At 39.0% G+C, this 18388-nt stretch overlaps 1 protein-coding gene across 1 annotated transcript in view; it reads right to left on the bottom strand.

Moving 5' to 3' along the window:
- Positions 1–18388, bottom strand: part of HECW2 (HECT, C2 and WW domain containing E3 ubiquitin protein ligase 2) — a 76936-nt gene that overhangs the window by 37271 nt on the left and 21277 nt on the right. Inside the window, exons 4-13 of the mRNA XM_027905655.1 lie at positions 17680–17755; positions 16219–16388; positions 13886–14028; positions 11425–11525; positions 9186–10523; positions 7795–7890; positions 4117–4267; positions 3633–3736; positions 770–894; positions 16–201 (exon numbers count right to left, since the gene is read on the bottom strand). Of these exons, the coding sequence (XP_027761456.1) occupies positions 16–201; positions 770–894; positions 3633–3736; positions 4117–4267; positions 7795–7890; positions 9186–10523; positions 11425–11525; positions 13886–14028; positions 16219–16388; positions 17680–17755 (2490 nt within the window). The remainder of the gene's footprint in view (positions 1–15; positions 202–769; positions 895–3632; positions 3737–4116; positions 4268–7794; positions 7891–9185; positions 10524–11424; positions 11526–13885; positions 14029–16218; positions 16389–17679; positions 17756–18388) is intronic.

Below are 18388 nucleotides of genomic sequence, written 5' to 3'. Positions count from 1 at the left end.
CATCACCCAAGTTACCTTGCCCTGATGGTCGTGTTTCATTTCCCAACCCCTGGGCAGCTCCAGCTGTTTGTTGGCAAACATGTTGAGGAAGCCCACCAAGTCACGATTGTGCTGGTAGCGCTCGAAATGGTGGGTGTCCCGCCGGACTTTGGTGATCATGTGCTTCAGACACGTGTTATTTGTAAACATGCGATAGGCACTCTGCAAAACAAAAAAAGCCTTCACAGTAAATTAACCACCTAATCATGAATTATCTCCCACTAAGTCTCAACGGTATGAAAAGCAGTGGCTCTCTTTCTGAGGTCTTGGGATAAGTGTTTAAAGTTTCTTATTTCAGTTGAGATGATACACAAAATTACAAACTGACTCACTTCAGTTAAGTGTGAAATACATTAAAGATTGCATTTGCCACACTTTACCCTGGAGCTGTGAAGAATCCTGTAACATTAAAACTGCTTTAAAAGCAATTATTTACTCATAAATATTTCCCAGTTTCTGGAATAATGAGTCAATTAATTTTGTAACATGAGAAAGATTTGAAAGATCATGAGAAGAATTGAGTGAAAAATAAAAACTGCAATAATGCAGAACTAGGATGGCTCTGATAGCCCAACAATTGCAAGGAACAATGATAAGTGAATTTATTCAGCTTCCCCATGTACTACCAATATTTTATCACCAAACACTGAGCAATATCTTTATACACAAAACAACTGTATTTATAAGCATGTATTTATGAAAGTTTTTCAGCTGTAGCCACCATACTCACAGGGTTAGAATGCAGCACTGTAAAGAACTCTGGGCTGATAAGGAATTTCACAGGGGGAGACTGGAGCAATAAAGTAAGTCTGGATCTGGAGGTAGAGTGAGGCAGCACATTCTCTCTTCGAAAATCTAGCAGCAAAGTAAACGACAAAGACATCCAATAATTACTACCAAAGCATCACTGCAAACAACTATATTGGTTTGAATCACAATGGCAAAAAAACCACTAAGCATACAACTATTTCAGATTGACTGAGTATTCTCCACATAAGTGTACCTTTCTTCTGACATAGCACTGAAGTGCCTGCAAATATTACAGATTTAGTTTAGCAATTTTTACTTGCTGCTTTTGGTGAACCAAAATCGGGTTTTTTTTTTCAATTACATCCAAGTATTGTATCTGTGTACAAGATGCAAGAAGGTTCCTGTGCCATGCCCACATTGCTATATTGTGGCTGTATGCAGGTAAGTTATCTTTTAAATGCGAACTCATGGATATAAAAGTCATTGCACACTTAAAACAAAGAAAAGAAAATGAACAATAAATCACTGCCATTAACACAATCCTGATACAGTATTTAAGCAGCTTATGCAAGTAAGAAGCAGGTTGCCAAGGAAGTACCTTTCAAGTTTCAACTTCCAGTAAACATTTGTGTCTTCTCCTAGCAACTGCAGAAGTGCACTGATTTTTCTACAGTAGCAGGAACTGAAAATATATTATTAGTGGTGTTTGCTACGTCAAAACTGTTCCCCCCCAATTACCTTTGAAAATCAACAGGATACCTGGATGCATATTTTGATAGGCATTTTTAGGTTCAGGCTGGGTCTGCAGTGATTTTACACTAAAATGTGTGTTGCCATCTACATTTCAGAGTTTCTTTTACACATTGCAGTATTCGCACACTTTTCCATCAAATGAACATTAATCATGTAGAATACAGCTATTACAAATAGAAAAGATCATAACCCACAAGCAGAGCAAGCAGTGAATAGGACTAAACTGCGGGAAGAGTAAGAATTACAAAAGAAGAGGAAAATAACATGACAGTAAAATTGTAAATATGGATGAGTAAACATGGAATAAAAGGACTAGGGAAAATAAAGATGTTAATTCTAAGCATTAGATGAAGCCAGAAAGTGGATGAGTAATAGGTAAAACAAACAAGATTTTTAGAGACATTTCTTCAACAATAGATCTCAAGCTCTCTCACATGAGGCGTGTCAATGGCAAAGGCAGAACAGCACAAAGGCTCCTGAAGCTCTGCCTGAATACTTGGGCTGGGAGTGTCTTCCAGGCCTGCACTGTGGTTACACGTCAACTCTGCACTGGTACAAAACTTGGCTGTGCACCAGTCGACTCTCACAACCTGGAAGATGCTGTGACACACTGCAGATAGGCCCTCTGTCATAGTCTGGGTAATCTGGAAACCAGAATGACCAGGTGGTCCATTACTGCAGTTTAGGGGGTTGCGAATTCAGTTTATGAAAAGCTTATTCAGCTGAACTTGCTGGTTTGGCCTGAATTTGCTGTAAACTGAATTGTTTACAGCACAACAAACCATCTGGCTGCACGTGCACAAAGACAGAAGAGGAAAAACCTACAACAGCAGTGAAGAATACAAGTAATAAAAGGGAGCACTTGGCTAAATCTCAAGTTCAACAATGACTTGAAACTCAAGACAGGGTGACACTGCTTGCATATCAGATTAATTTAGGAGAGAGTATTATAAGAGAATATCAAGACCACCTAGAGACAAAGCCAAAGCACATGACACCACACAACTACACAAGAGACTGGATGGGTAACAAACTTTAAAAATGTATCAGTAGGAAGATGATTATGGAGAGAACTGCTGAGTGAAAGGTAAAACTAGTAATGATGCTTAGAACTCAAAAAAAGACCTTTTTATCTTCGATCAAAAGGTCTGGCCAGACAATCAGAAAAACACCAAAAAATGGAAGTGAAAGAGAGCTTTCTTTTTAGGTTAGGATAGATAACAAGCAGGTTAAAGAGGGTGGTGCAAATTGAAGGTGTTCAATCCCTTTAGGCCTGGTGAAGTGCACTCTAACAGTCAGGAAACTAGGGGCAGCAGTCACTGAGACACTGGTGGCTCTTTTGGAGGTGTGAAGGAGTTCTCAGAAGGAAAGGCATAAATCTTGTAAGGGTACACTAAGTGATGTTTCACCAAGATCTGGTCCTATTCATTACTTCTACTAATTACTGGATAGGGTGGACAGAACTTGCTCCAATTAGGAGATGCTGCAGTACTTGGACAGCAGGATGGACAAAATTAAAAACTATAGCAGCACATTAGGAAAGCACAAAGACCTGTGTGCAGGCAGGGAGAATCAACTGCACAAACACCAGATGAAAAACAGGCGTCTGTGCCAAAGTTCTGCGCACAAGAATCTGGACCCAATTTTGGCAGAACAAGGACTGAACATTAGTGGTCAGTGACAAACTACCAAAAAGAAAAGTAAAATACTTGTAGTATATTCCTGCAAAATTATATTGTAAGAGACATGTGACATTCCCATAGCCTCTTCAGTAAGCAGAGTCGTAGCTTTATTTGATTTTTTTAAATACTCCTCAGAAGCTGAAGACCAACTCAAGACATACCTGAGTAGGTAAAAAAAATAATTTGGAACTTAAAAACACAAGTCTCAAGGAGAGACTAGGAAATAATGGATTTAAGGATATGTTATAAGAGAAATAATATGAGCAGACTGTCTAAAAAAGTTAAAGAACCTAGACTTTCAGAAGCAGAAGTTAGGTTCTGCCTTATATCACTTTCACTAAATCACCTATGAGATGAAAATTCCCTCCTTTAGAAAAGGGGAAAAAAATATTTAGGGTTTTTTTTAACCTGCATTAGAATGGTGAAAGTCAGCTTCCTCTGTAGCTCCATCCACGGCATTTGTATGCTCTTCAGGCCTTTCATTAGTCATTGTTCTTCGGATGCTCTGGTACCTAGGGTTGGAAAACTGGACTTTATATATAGTATATGGTAACTATGACCCAAGTTTGGCTCCAAGGGAGCCTGCCCACCTTCTCTGCCCCACAGGTCAATACGCAGACCTCTAATTTCTCCATTTCTAATTTCTCCTTTTGAATTTCTGCAAACTGTTACAGACGTTATTTTATTTAGCCACGCAGCTTAAGATCACAGGTGGAATACAAAAGTCGCAGAAGCCCACATGCAAACTAAAAGCAACCGCCACATAAAAATAAACACGTTAAGACCAACTGTGGTAGCAACTGTGCCCTCGCCCCCTCCGTGCTGGGTGTTGCAGTGGTGAATGCAGCTCTGCAAGCACACGGAATTCACAAACCACAGGGGTGATTCTTACCGGCGATTCAGCTGTTCCATCTGCTGTATGGAATTTGACCTCTGGAGAATCTGTGGGGCTGGGGGGGCTGTGGGTCGCTGCCAGGTCGTTGTCCTGTTCACGTGGTCCACGTAAAAAATCCGTCCGTGGCTGTCAATTCGAGCCTCCCAGTCTGAGTGGCAATAAAACACTGTAAACTATGGAGGGCTTGGAGTTTATTTAGTTCTTTATCTTAGCTCTGTCATTTTTGTAACAAAATCTATTGTTTCAAGTTTCTATTTCTCTTTTACAGACTGACTTCCACACAGAACTTTAATGTTAAACCTGAATGTTTAAGAGAGACAGCTTTTCCCTATTTTATCCCATAAATGAAATTCCCCACTGTAGGTAAAGGTTCTGTGGAATCCATACCGAAAAATTCTTTTTCTTGTCTCTATTTTACTTCCCACTAACTAGTAACTGTCCAAGAACAATGAAACAAACAACATACAAAAAACAAACACCAAAAAAAACCCCCAGCAAAACATATGGTACATAGTAATTCTCCTGGACTGAAGTAACTCAAGATCCAATCTCTGAGGTTTATTCCAGTGCAAAAGGCCTATGGGTAAGTACCAAAAACCTTGCAAAGCTTGACACCTGCCACTGTTTTTCCCCAGGTAATAGTAACAGTAACAGTAATAAAACAGATGCCAGTCCTCTTCCTGGGTTTAAATTTAAACATGTTAAAGGTAAACAGACCTGCCAAAAAGATGGACAAGTATAAAACTCCTCCTTCACAGACTAAATGCATGTTCCAGAATTGCCAATTATGCAAATACCATGGTAAATTCATACTTCTTGTGTAACTGTAATGCTGTCCACTGGTTTTGCAAAAGAAGCTGCAGAGAGTGTTAGAAGTCTGCACCATGATGACACCCTGGGAGAGCAGAGAGGAAGGCACTGGGACCTTTCCCCAGCCACAGCAGAAACCAGGTGCATCACAACACCTAGGCCTTAAGTATAGAGGCTTTTTGAGTCAGGAACACTGTCTGCCTCATAACTGCTTATAAAATGAGCAGGAAATCAAGATACTGATCATAGCTGGGGGCCATGTAATAATAACAATAATTAAAAAAATATATACATAAAAAAATAAGTATCTATATGGAAATAGACATGCCTGACTCTTGGATACCAGCAACATGCAAACCATTTAGCACATCAGATGAAAAACAGTCTTTGAGAACTCAGAAGGTTTCTAGATCAGACTTTCTGTATTGCAAGTCTAGGTGAAAACATCAGTCACTGCAATAACGTTTTAAAAACCACTGGCAAGCAACCAATCCTAAATGACTGTCACTCAGTGAGGAAAGAGGGTATAAAAATGTCTTGACAGCAGAGAAGAAGTAAAGTCTACTACAATATAAAGGTATCTGCTATACAAAATATAACACATTTGAAAGCTATTTAAAAATAATTTCATTTGTATCTCAAATAAGCAAACAAGCATTTCAACCTTTTCTGAAAAATGTTTTCATTCTTTTAAAAAGAGAAAAATTACTGAAACGATGTGCCTGTGCAAAAGTCCCATTAAAAAAAAAAAAAAAAAAAAAAAAAAAAAAAAAAAAAAAAAAAAAAAAAAAAAAAAAAAAAAAAAAAAAAAAAAAAAAAAAAAAAAAAAAAAAAAAAAAAAAAAAAAAAAAAAAAAAAAAAGGTAGTATCTGCTGACACAGAAAATTTTTAACCAGGATTTCTAAACAAAACAAAGAGATTGAAGTATTCCAGGAAGAACAGAATTGTCCATTGGGGAAAAAAACACACCAAAGCAAAACAAAACAAACCCTCCAACAGCTTAAATTTGTGAATTCATTATCCTGCTTAAATGTCAAACCCTAAACCACTGTATAATAAGTTGAAATTTTTGTGGTGTTTATGTCCAATTCTGACGCAATCACCATTTCTGTAACATAGTTTTGCAGAAGAAAAACATTTTTGCCCAAACTCAGTTTAAATAAAACACAAGTTTAAACACTTGGGCACTGGTTTCCAAAGTAAAGCATCTGCATTAGTGTTGTGATGGACAAGGATATCTTCTCTTAGTCAAATCCCTGTTAGTCAAATATGTTACAAATAGCTTGTGGAACTCCAAAATTATAATTTCTCAAGGTTTCATGGTCAAGCTTTGCTAATTTTTCCCTAGGAATTATGGAATTGGAGCATATCATTGCATATTATAGGCACAGATATAAGATAAATATGTTAATTCTCTTGTTCTTTAACTTAACCTACACTCAACTGGAAGAAATTCACCTATTATCCTTTCTTACTTCCAAATTCTGGTGAAACAAATAGAATGCAACCCAAATTACAAAGAAATTACAGTTTATAACTCAAAACCAGATTCTCAATGTTTTCTCTATTTTTTCAGTATTTAAATATTAAATTTGTGACATGCCCATGTATGACTGTAAAATCCCAGCCAAACCTTTTCCATTAATATTCCAATAGTTTTTCCAAGTAGTTATTGTAGTGCACAGTTTGCTTCTGAAACACAACAGGTGACCTAGGTATAAACCACAGAACTGTGCATTTCTCATTCCACCAATCACTATTTATTTCCTGTAATGGTCTCTGTCTTTCTCAGTATGAAAAGTGATAAAAAGCGCAACTCTGCTCCCAGACACACTTTTGTAAAAGGTATATTGAGGTGGTAGTTAATTAACTGCTAACACACAGGACTAATTTGTTAGTCTGTTAGGGTATTTGTTAGCACTGATTATAACAGAAGCAGCAGGGATTACAACCTTATTATCATCCTGGCTTTCCACACACAGTTATATTTATGTTCTGCTACTACTACAAAGCTCCTTCGAGTTACTCATTCTGATTACAGAGCAAACACAGTCCCATACCATACTGGGAAATAGGGATCTATTCATTTTTTCCTAAATATGTGAATTCAGGACTCCTTGAAAGTAACAGAGCTTTGCCAGTGGGTCTGAATTTAACTTTCTCTAGCCATTTTTTTGCTTTGATGCAATGCTTTTCTATTAGCTGTGTAGCTTTTTGTGGGGTCCTTTCTTTAAATACCTAATACTGAATAGATTTCCACTGCCCAAAGTTTAAGCAAGTGAATCAGTTCAGTAATTGAGACCAATGCATTTTCTATATGCCTTAGAGAAGTTACAACTTATATGGTCATTTAGGCTCATCTAACTGTTGCTTAATATCCAGGTTTATTTTAATATAAAATCTTCACACTGCCTCAAAAAATGCAAGGAAAACATAGACAATTTTCACATAATCTGCAGCAATTAAAGATATTATATGTTTATTTGTAAATCATTACCATACAAGTATTCAGAGATTTCAGGGTGCTTGACACCTCCCAGTGCCTCATAAAGTGTTATCACTTCACCTCCCTACTCTTGTGCACTGCATACCAAAAAGGCAGCACAGTGCCTTCCTACTTCTCCACAAGTGACACTAAGCAAGTCTGTATACACCAGGTGGAATTATCATAACACATCCCGAGAGTTTGCAGACTGAGCACAACGCCTTTTACAACAACAACACTAGACTTAATCATCATCACTCCTCACTTCGAACTTCTTAGCTGTTCATTCTCAGTTGTCACATTTAAAAAAGAACTGCAATGAGATCTCAGTAATGAGATCCAGGCAGCTAATCCCCCAGTTAAAGTATGAAGAACCTCACTTGGTGGTAGAGCCTCATCCACTCTCTGGTAGCGGCTGACATCCTGACGTACCGAAGGCAGAGACCTCAAAGGTTGATGGCCATTGGCGGGAGAACCTGCAAACAGAACACCCACAAATTATTTTTCAGGTAATGTGGGGAAGCCCTAGAGTTGCCTCTAAACTGAGCAAGACACGTTAAAGCTTCTGCAGGGCTATGATATTTTAGGGTATATCTAAAAGTCATCTATTCCTTGGGTCAGAATAAGCTGTCCTAGGCAAGTGATTTCTCTGGGATGTGCCGCAGTTCTGGTCCTGAACATGTAATCGCTGGGATATACTGCATCTACCTGTGAGCAGCAGAAACCAGGACACAGAAACAGCATGTGCCTGAGCCATATTTCAGGACAAAGCTCCACCTGGCCCACTCAGAAACAATGTTTAAGAGTGGGAGATGAAACTGTCCATTGACCTCCCTCGCTGCAGCCACAATGATTTGCAAGATGTGACGCAATCTGACAACTGATAAAGAGCATCCCTAATATCTAGGAAAAGCTGTAAAGTATTGACAGTACTTGAAGTAAATACCAAAAATTTTATTTCCAAATCAATGAGCTGTTTATGAAGAGAAGAAATTAATAGATCCTAAAACTCTTGATATGTTATGAAAAAGATGCATTCGGAAACCCACTTGATAGATACACTTCAATCCCTGAAGAAACTGAACAGATAATCCATCGTTAAATGTGCTTGGAAACAATCCACTAGGGACATATTTCTACTTTCAGTGATTTTAGTGAGACAGAAAATTTTCAGTTGTTAAAATAATTTTAAAATCAGTAAGAGTTTTACAGTGTAAACTTGGGCAATACATTCCTCTCCTCTCAAGGTTCCAGTGTGCTACAATGTGTCTATACAGAAAACGAATTGGGAAAGGGAAGATAAATAGCCTGAAGTATGACCAAAAAGTAATTCTTTTTCTTTTCCACTTTCTTTTGATTACCCTCATGTTTTATTGCTAATATATAAACATTCAAAAGAAGAGAGCCCGATATAAATTTTAATTTGCATTTCAGTTTTGGGAGTTTTGTCCCTCCTCATTACCATTTTTATTAGTGAGCAGGGTAATATTCCAGATTTCTTTCCTCCTCTTCATCCTGCTCACTACTCTCTTAAGAATTAAAATGTATTGAATTTCAAAATAAACATGTTTTGGATATTTCAGGTTTGAATTTTTGTTACACCAAAAATCTCCAAGGGTCTCTTGAAGAAGAGAATAAATTCAAAGGAAAAATCGTGAAATATAACAAAAATGAGAAATTAAGGATCTTTATTTTCAGACATTAATTCCTGCAGTATTTTTTTACTGGCTGCAGAAAGGTCACTTCAGAAAGTGCCTCCTGAAGTTGTTACCTCCGGTAGCTCCTTCAAGCTGTGCCGTGGCACCCTCACAAGCTGCTGTGGCTCCTTCAAGTTCTTCATCCTGAGACTGGCTGTGGGCAGCTGCTGCCTGCAGGCTTCTTCTTCTTTGCCAGATTTCTTCTGCTTCCTCTTGGTCTTGCAGTTCACCTGCCTCAGCCTCCTGCACTTCCTCCTGAGGTAATTGCACCGCAGGCAGAGAACCAGAAGTACTCGCAAAGTCCAGTGTTTCAGCACTTGCCTCAGCTCTAGGTGCATCAGTGGCACAAGCTCCCTCTTCATCCTCCTGAGAAGAAAAGGCTGGAGTCTCGGGAAACCTGGCACTCTCACAGGAAGAACAGCGCATTTCAACCGAGGAACGCCGCACGGTCGCGCTTTCATTGCAAGAGCTGTCTGCCCCTTCCACGTCACTCTCCCCTTCTGGACGGGTACTAGCCTCGCTGACGCTTTCCGTGCGAGCAGGATCGCTCTGCTCGGTTTCTGATGACAGCTGGGAAGGTTCAGACCCTTGATCAGTGGACTCTGTTTCACTAACACCCCTCCTGCTCCCACCAGCGGCATCGGCAGCCCCCGTGTCCGCAGTGCTGGGGGTCTGCTCTGCCTCCTGAGCGTCACACAACTCGCTGCCAGCCTGGTCTGCTGGTGCTTCAGTCTGGGAATCTGGAAGGTTTTCGGGTCCTGCCGACTGTGACAGGGGAAGCTCTGGGAGAGTCTCTTGCTGGTCATCAGCTGATGGCAAAGGAGCATCAGAGGCTGAAACGCTTTCATTCTCTGCAGGCCCTTGCACCACCTGATCTGATGAGGAACTTACACCATTTCTTTCAGCATTTCTTGTAGCACCATTTAGCATTACCAAACCACCATCATCTTCCAAGGAAGATGGAAAACCCAGGTCTTGATGTAGCTCATGCTCTTCTTCATCTGAGTCGATGTGAAGCATAGCATTAAGTCTTGTGTCAGTAGGGAAACTACTCCTCAGTTTGGGGGAGGCTCCACGTGGTCGCTCGCCACAGGCAGATGTCCCTGGTCTGGGATGGTTATTGTGTTCTATTGCATCCAGATAATCATTTAGTGAGTCCTGGCGACCTCTGGTAGGTGATGATCTTGAAGCACCAGAGGTCAGCTCGTCCTGGTCGGTTTCCAGAGTCCTACTAGTCCTTAAAGAATGCCTCAGGATGGCATCTCCAGAAGATTCGTCAAAGACTGGACCATTGGAACATACTGTGGATGTATCGTGTCCTGCTGGCATGTCCTCATCATCAGAGGGGCTCCCCAAGTCTCCATTTACAGAGTTTGTTCCTAGCAAAGTGCCAACTGTTTCTGGTGAAGCATCTGCAGAGACATAAAGACTGAATGTGTAACACCACGCAGCAACAGACTGCATCCCTGAAATTATTTTAAAATGCACATCTTTCAAGATGTTTGCTTATTTCAATCAGACAACTAAGGGAAAAAAATTCAGTTAAAATAACAGAGGTATCTACAGCATGGGAACAGCAATTTTCTCTGTATAAGTCTACACAATTGTGTAGGACACAGAAAATTTAGGAGGTGTGAAGTATGACTTTAAAGGATTCCCATTTTGCTTTCTAAGACAAAGCACTGCCAAGCATCTTGCCAAACTGTCGGTAAAGCCGGTGTCATAAACAAGGAATCAGTTTTTCACAGCATAGTTCTCAGATCCAAAAGTAGGATTTACACAAAGCTAATCACTGACACCAGTTGTCATTACACCCTTAGCAACATGCAAACCAGCATCTGAGATCATATGGGGAATCCCAAATTGTGTACAGATACCAAATTTTATACACAGCATTTATTTTGACTTGGTTTACAAGACTTTCCACTGTGAAGAATGGGAATCTACTTCCACAATGTTCTTGAGATATTAGGTATGCTACGGTAATAATAATAGTAATAAAAATATGGTAATACATATAAGAGGGAAATAAAAATAATCAGTCCCATAAAACGAGAATCATAAGCAGATTCATTTAGAATCAATCTAACAAAATCAAAAACAACATGCCAAGTGTTGGTGTTTTGGTACTGTCATCTCCAAAGCTGCACCTGACATACCTAAACACTGAATCCCAAAAGAAAAAAATCTATAATAGAGGCACTGTACCCAATTGAAAATGTATATTAGCTCTGCAACAATAGAAAATCCTAGACATAGAAATACATAGAAACTCTCTCCATTTGGAGATCCAGATCACTGACAAATTCTCACCTTCGTGAACAGAAGATGTGATTTCCACTTTGAATTGGAGATACCCACTAACATGATCAGCTGGGAGCCTTCTGCCAAGATTATAGCTGAGAACCTGGTCTCTGCAAAACAAAGATATAGGGGCTTTTTAAATTTTAATGGGTTTTATTTTTCCAGAATTTTGTATCAGACACCCTTATCAGTTAAATGTCAGTGTGATAGGAAGTGATTTCTATTACAGTCTTCAAATCAGCCACATACTCTGAGTTGTATGGAACACTAACAATGGTGTAAAATACCTTTTGTTAACAGATAAAACAGCCTAATAAACTATTTTTTATCAATTCCAAGTACGCACTGTGTTCCACCATTTCTCACACATTCCTAAATATCTTAAGTTCTAAAGAAGTCAAACTGCAAAGGATCCCTCTCTCCTAAACTCCTTCTTCCCCCAATCCAAAATGTTTTATAATTAACAAAACCTTTCTGCCCCCTTGTGGTTTTTACTATATACAAAAGTCACAGATGGTCTCTTCATATTTTAGTTGTCATTCAATAAAGCACTTCTGAATTCTGATTTAGAAAAGCTTTTAATGCTTAGATTTAATTTCAAATACATTCCTAAGAGTTATTGAGTTCAGATTTGATTACAGCTTGAGACTCAGGATCAGATCCTAGGCTATACATTCTCATCAGGCACAGCCAGAATTCACACCCTCAGCCCTCCTCAGCACATCTGGGAGAGCTGAAGGGAGAAGAGGGAGCTACTGAAGATCTCCCTAGGAAATTATTGTTATTTATGCATATAACTTTGTACTGGTATAAACACCTCTCCTTTACTGGGAGCACTCCTACTGCAAAAAGAGTGACAGACTAAAACAAATGCAACTATTATTGAAATAAGCTGCAGCAGTTGGCTTAAACTTTTAAGAAGTCCTGAGTGGACACAATAAGGCAAAGCAGCCTCCTCTCTCCATGCTGCTTTACAGCCCTCAGGACACTAAACTACTACAGAAGTGTCTCCAGGACCTGTCACAGACTCATCACTCTGTATTCCAACTACAATCCTTCAGCTAGAGACGCTTGGGGTTCCCACAGTTTTTACAGTACTCTAGACCACTCAAGATTAGAGGAAGCCATGGCATCAATATACACCTGCACTGCTCTTTGATACCACTACAAAAAAATGGGCAGGCTTTTTTTAAAATATTTTTTAATAAAATGTGTATCAGAAGACACTATGAAAATTTTAAGCTACTCTTACAATTTTATTCTTACTTTACTTACCAGTGTAAACACCACTTTGGAAACTTAAAGCTGAAAACTGTTTTCAAATTGAATTTGATTTTCTCCATTTACAGAACTTGTTACTTTGATGAGAATATCTGTGAAAAGGGAGGCCAGCTGATTATATCCTAATTTTTGTGCAAAAGTGTGATGATACTGCCACGCCCTTAAGTTTTCAGGGAAGAGTATATACATTTTACTTCACCATCATTCCTCATGGGCCTCATCCAGCGGCTTTTTTAAATTAATGGAGACACATTAACTTTAGCAGACTTGGAGTCAGGGCCTATACAAAAGGCACTCGAGTAATTCAGTTCCTCCGACTGTGTTTCAATGAACTATTTTTTTCTAATTTGTCAAACAGAGTTAATAGATATTAACAAAAATAAGACCCCTCACAATTACTGCTGTCTTGGATGTAAATGACATTTTTGCACACATCTCTTGCAGACCTGGCTTCACACCTGCAATGTGCCACAGTGCCTGATGACCAAGTCTCAAGCTTCTCTCAGTGCCTGTGGTGGTTTGAAGGTCTCGTTGGATCACCCAGCTAGGGATGCCACCATCCTCTCCAGTAACCATCATAAACCATCTTAAATGTTTCTAAGCGACTTGCATCTTTACACCAGAACAGTTAACGATCAAAACATGAACAGAATTTTTTTTTTAATAGCACAGCATATGAATTTTGAGTCCCACCAATGTGGTATTCATAGCAAAAGGCAATTTCAATTGCACAGTACCAAGAGCACTCGAAAATAAGGGGTCACAGCTTGCAGTGCTGGCCAATTAGCTGAAAGGATAGTAAATCTCTGATTATTGAACCAATCATTAAAAACACTTGAACTGCAAAAGAAGTCAGTCAATGAAATCTGCTTCTTCTAAAAAATTTGCACACAATCACGTAGTAATGTGATAATGTCTTGCTTCTGGACTACTTAGCCAGAGGGTAACATTTTTTGTGAGAATAACATTTTTTATGTAAAGAAATGTAGACACACAGAAACCGAAACGTGTACACGCATTCAGGACAAGGTTAGAAAAATTAACATTTTCCAGTCAGGCAATAAAGCTATTAAATTACTACTAAATTTTTTACTACAGAAGTAGTCAAAATTTGCTGCTCTGTGCCAGCATCCCAGATGCTGAGTCTTCCTGATCAAAACAAGTTAACATTAAGAATCTATTAATTTACCCGATTGCATGTCTCTCCAATAGCCTCTGAACTGGTATGGTTAACTTCCCAAGGAAGCGCTTGATGATCGGACGACTCTTGGCAAATTTGTCTTTAACCTCAATTTCCAGGACATCCGTTAGAAGTGCAACAAAAGAATATTTCTGGAAGGAAAGAACATGTTTGACATCACATCAACACACCTTTATTCAGAAAGTATGTGCCAAAGCACTACTAATGTGCAGTGAACTCCAAAAGTAATGACTGATGACAGCAGTTTCCATATTGCAAAATAAAGTCAACATCACTTATTAAGCACTGCATTTTTTCATATGTCACCAGCTTTTTACTGTTACCCGTAACCTTTTACCTGTTCCTTGAAAAGAACTGCCCAGTAAGAAACTGCATCAGGTAAAAGCACTTTCAGGGTCTACATCAGAAAGGAGGAAGCCACATATCCTACTGCTTTCTTTCATTTGCATAGTAGAAAGCAAAAAGAGAAGGAATCCTTGCTGTGCTGTGTCAGGTTATAGAAGAGTAGCCAGGTCAATACAGGAGGAAGGAATAAGTGTCTCACTCCAGACTGTGCTTAGAAGTTCCCTTCCAACACCACGCTTTGCATTACATTTTGAATGCACTGAAAGGAAGTCAAAAGGGCAGTGTGGATATGGAGTATATTCAGAAGTAGCATAACTAAAGGAGAAGAATTTTCTATGGAGTTTTGCCCCAACGTTCAGAAAGGTTTTCAGTAAGCTCTAACAGAACCTTTTCCTGCACTTGGGGCCTTTAAACAACATGGTGCTAATTTACTGAAGATCTCTTGATGTCTGGTAATACCACAGTTACTCTCTTCAATCTTCCACCTTTCCCTACAAGGGGAAAAGGTAGCCAAAAATGTACTGAACAAGGAACAAAAAGCAGGAACTTTCCAGTTCAGGTGTAGACATTAGAAAAAATACTCAAAAAAGACAATTAAACTGGGTCAGGAATAAAAAACACTTCCTCATGCTGCACAATCAGAGCTGGGTTCCTGTGATAAACAGAACTTAAAAAATTGTCATTCTCAGTTTGCTATAATACTGTGAATCATTTTGCAGAAATTATTAGATGGAAAACAGGATCAATTCTGCCCCACTAGGACAGCATATGTAATGGGATCATAACTGCTGTTGTCAGAGAATTGCTACAGGGAAGATACAGCCGCTAAAGCACGCTGATACAGTGTGTGCACCACTGAATATTATCACTTTTCTAATAAGCTTCAAAACCAAGGAGAACTGGAGGAGAAAAAGGGGGCTAAAATATGAGTAAATTTTCTTTCTAACTACTGGATAGATGGATGGATGGAGAGAAGGGTGAAGAATCAATTTAGAGACCAGAACTCTGACTTTTTTTTTTTTTTTTCTGGAGATTTTAAGACTTTGGCACATCTACAATCTGTCCCACAACCAAGCACCCCAAAGCAGTGCTAATGCTGGCCCTGCTCTTTACTGCTTGTTTTGTTTGACCATGATTTGTGGGAACACTTTCCAAAATCTGCCCAATTTTCATCTTCCTAAAGAAAACATTAACATTCATCACAGTACAGGCATCATTAGAAAACAGTCACAGATCAAGAAGGCTGCTTGCCAGTCCTGAAAGCGTTGTGTCAGTACTTTCACCCTTTTTCCCACATAAACATTTATCCTCAAAAGCACAGCCTGGCTCTTCTGCACTCAATGACAATTGTTGGACTGAGTTCCTTCTCTGAGATCTGAACACTTCACCCGATATAAACACATTTGGAAAAGTGGCTTCTGCCAGACTGCCTTTCCCCCTCCTCCTTCCTGAGTGGTGCAGTAATGCCTTCCTGGGTTTTCTGTCCTACAGCAGTGCAAGCAGAGGCTGCACCAAAGAGCATCCCATCTGCATGACAGAACTGAAAGCCTGCCACCTGCTACGCCTAATGAAAACATCATTTCCAAATGAACAGTTGTTGCAATCACCGAACATAAATGCTCATATACCGTAACTTCCCTCAAAGGGTCTTCTCATAATGTATAATCCATTTTAGTTAATTTACTTTTGCAATTTCAAAAAATCTACAGGGTGGCTAAGCAAGTTCAGCCCTTTTTTAGCAGAGAAGGGAATGAAAACCTCACAGCAGTGCAGCTTAAATACACAGTTTTAATACAGAGGTGATATCTCTCCACCAACAGGGTTCCTAAAATTACTACAATTACTGTGTCAGTTTAAATAACTAGCTACAAAATAAGCTCACAGCTTTCAGAGAGGAAGGACTAATGCATGAGGAGAAAATGCAAGCCTGATACGCTGCATCAGCTGGCAGACAGCTCTCAAAAGGGATCCTTTACCTCTCTGTGCCAAACAGGATTAGTCGTGTTACTGATGATGGTCGACCTTCTCTCCTGGCCATGATGAGCAAAAGTAGGAAATGTACTTTTCTTGCCTGGCTGAATGGACATCTTTAGATAAGGATCAGGGTTGAAGAACATGCCTTTTTTAAGTCCAGCTGCTCTAATATCTATAAAGCAAAACAAGAAGGAAGGAATTGAGTAAATTGAAGCCAGTTCACAAAGTAGCACGTTCCTAAAATATTACCCAGGAAATCAATTCACTATAAATTACTAAATAAAGCAACTTAAAATTACTCATACATTAACTGGATACACTGTACATCAGGAAATAAATGTCTTCCCAAAAGAATATAGGGAAGAAAGGTATCAACATCCTCATTTACATTTTAACCCACAGTTATTTGTGAAATAAAAAGCATAAACTTCTAGCTCACCTACAAATACTTTCCTTAGTAAGGCATGTAAGGTATTTCCACTCAAAGAACGAAAAGAAAGACAGAGCCCCCCCCCCCCCAAAATAAATCACACAGTATTTCTTTTGTTTCTGGGTAAGGAGAAGAGATAAAAACCTAATATCCAAAATTAGGCCACACGGTAGAAACATGATGAAATGAAGGGTAATGTGTAAATGAACAATCAAAAGCATCACAGGAAACACGTCACAGATTGATCAGTCAACACACCTTTCAAAATAATTTTATACGACTCCTCACAATGAGTCACAACCACCTATTAAAAAACCCCAGGTTTCTCAGAATTCGCAAAACAATTATTTGTATAACACTCCACGTGATTCTGTACGACCTATCAGCTCTATCTCAGCTAACTGCTGAAAGTTCACGGCAAAAAGCAGTGAGTTTTTCTGCTCTACCCCTACTACCTCTAAATGTTTTCATCGTCAGCTCTTCAAGATTCAGAAGCAGGTTTCATCTGTCTTTGCTCAAGCTGAACATGCTTTAGCCTCACACAAGACTTCCCTGGAATAAAGTGTTAATCAAAACAAGTGAAGCTGGTAGACTGCACCCCCCTACAGCTATTTTTCTGTAGTGACAGCTTAGCTCCGTCACAAGTAAAGATTTTTTTTTTCCTTTCTAAACCACCATTTGCAGCTATTGCTTTTTTTCAAGTGATGGAACCAGCTTGCATTTTAGTTAGAGGTTACATTTTCCACTCTTCAATCTGAGAGGAACTGTCCCATGTGCAAACTGGAAATTTCTCTAAGTTTTTCATGCTGGAATCCATCAAATCCACTTCTTTCACTCCTGGAGATTCATGATTCTGGCTGGTTTTCAACAGACAGAAGTTCTAAAGAAACGACATCTTTCAAGCCACTAGAGTGTGCTCCTACAGAGGCTAATGAAGAAAAGAGTTCCATCTTTGATGTTATTGAGAACAGTAACTTACTTTTTTTTTTTTTAAACAATAATTTGTAAAACACAGAGTAGTGTTGTTTCTTACCTGATAGGGTAAAGCTGACTAATTTCCTAGAGTGCTGGGCTCCAGAAGCACCTTCATCCGTGCCTTCTACTCCCATCTTAAGAGGAGGGGAAAAAAAAAAAAAAAAAAAAAAAAGAAGTTTTTGTTTACTTCGTACATGCTTGAGGACGATAAGGCAGTTTTAGGTAGCATGCCAGGGAAGGATCTGACAAATTACTGCCTATTACCATAGACAGGCTTAGCTTGTAGCATTTGTTTATAACAAAATATCTACTATTTATGCCACACAGTGTTAATCCACCAGTAGGTCAAATCTTCCAAATAGGACACGTACAGGCTAATACACATGCAGAAACTGTTAATCAGAAAATACCTGCACTTTTTTACAAGTCTCCCTTCTGTAAAATAAGAAAAACAGTGTGGATTTTCAATACATACCGAAGCTCTGAGCTGGCCAGTGACAGCATATGGAACTTTTGTCACTTTCCACAAATAGATAATTTAGTGTGCAACAAAAAAAGCAAAGAGATCAAAGAGAGACTAACAAAAGCCTTCAGATCTATGAACAAAAGCTCCTCTTAAAGAGAAAAGCGCATCAGATATCTAAATATAAACACGGTCTTAAAGCTTATGCTTCACAGATTTTTAGGTTTGGCTTCTACTGAAATCCCTCTCTAGGTAAAGTTCCTCATGTATTAATGTCTGTCTTTTTCAACTAGCAGAAGAATTT

This window comes from Empidonax traillii, unplaced genomic scaffold, assembly GCF_003031625.1.
Source record: "Empidonax traillii isolate 1590-97213 ecotype Southwest subspecies unplaced genomic scaffold, ASM303162v1 scaffold1190:size157544, whole genome shotgun sequence".
NCBI classification, from domain to species: domain Eukaryota; kingdom Metazoa; phylum Chordata; class Aves; order Passeriformes; family Tyrannidae; genus Empidonax; species Empidonax traillii.
This window is presented reverse-complemented; position numbering and strand designations above follow the sequence as displayed.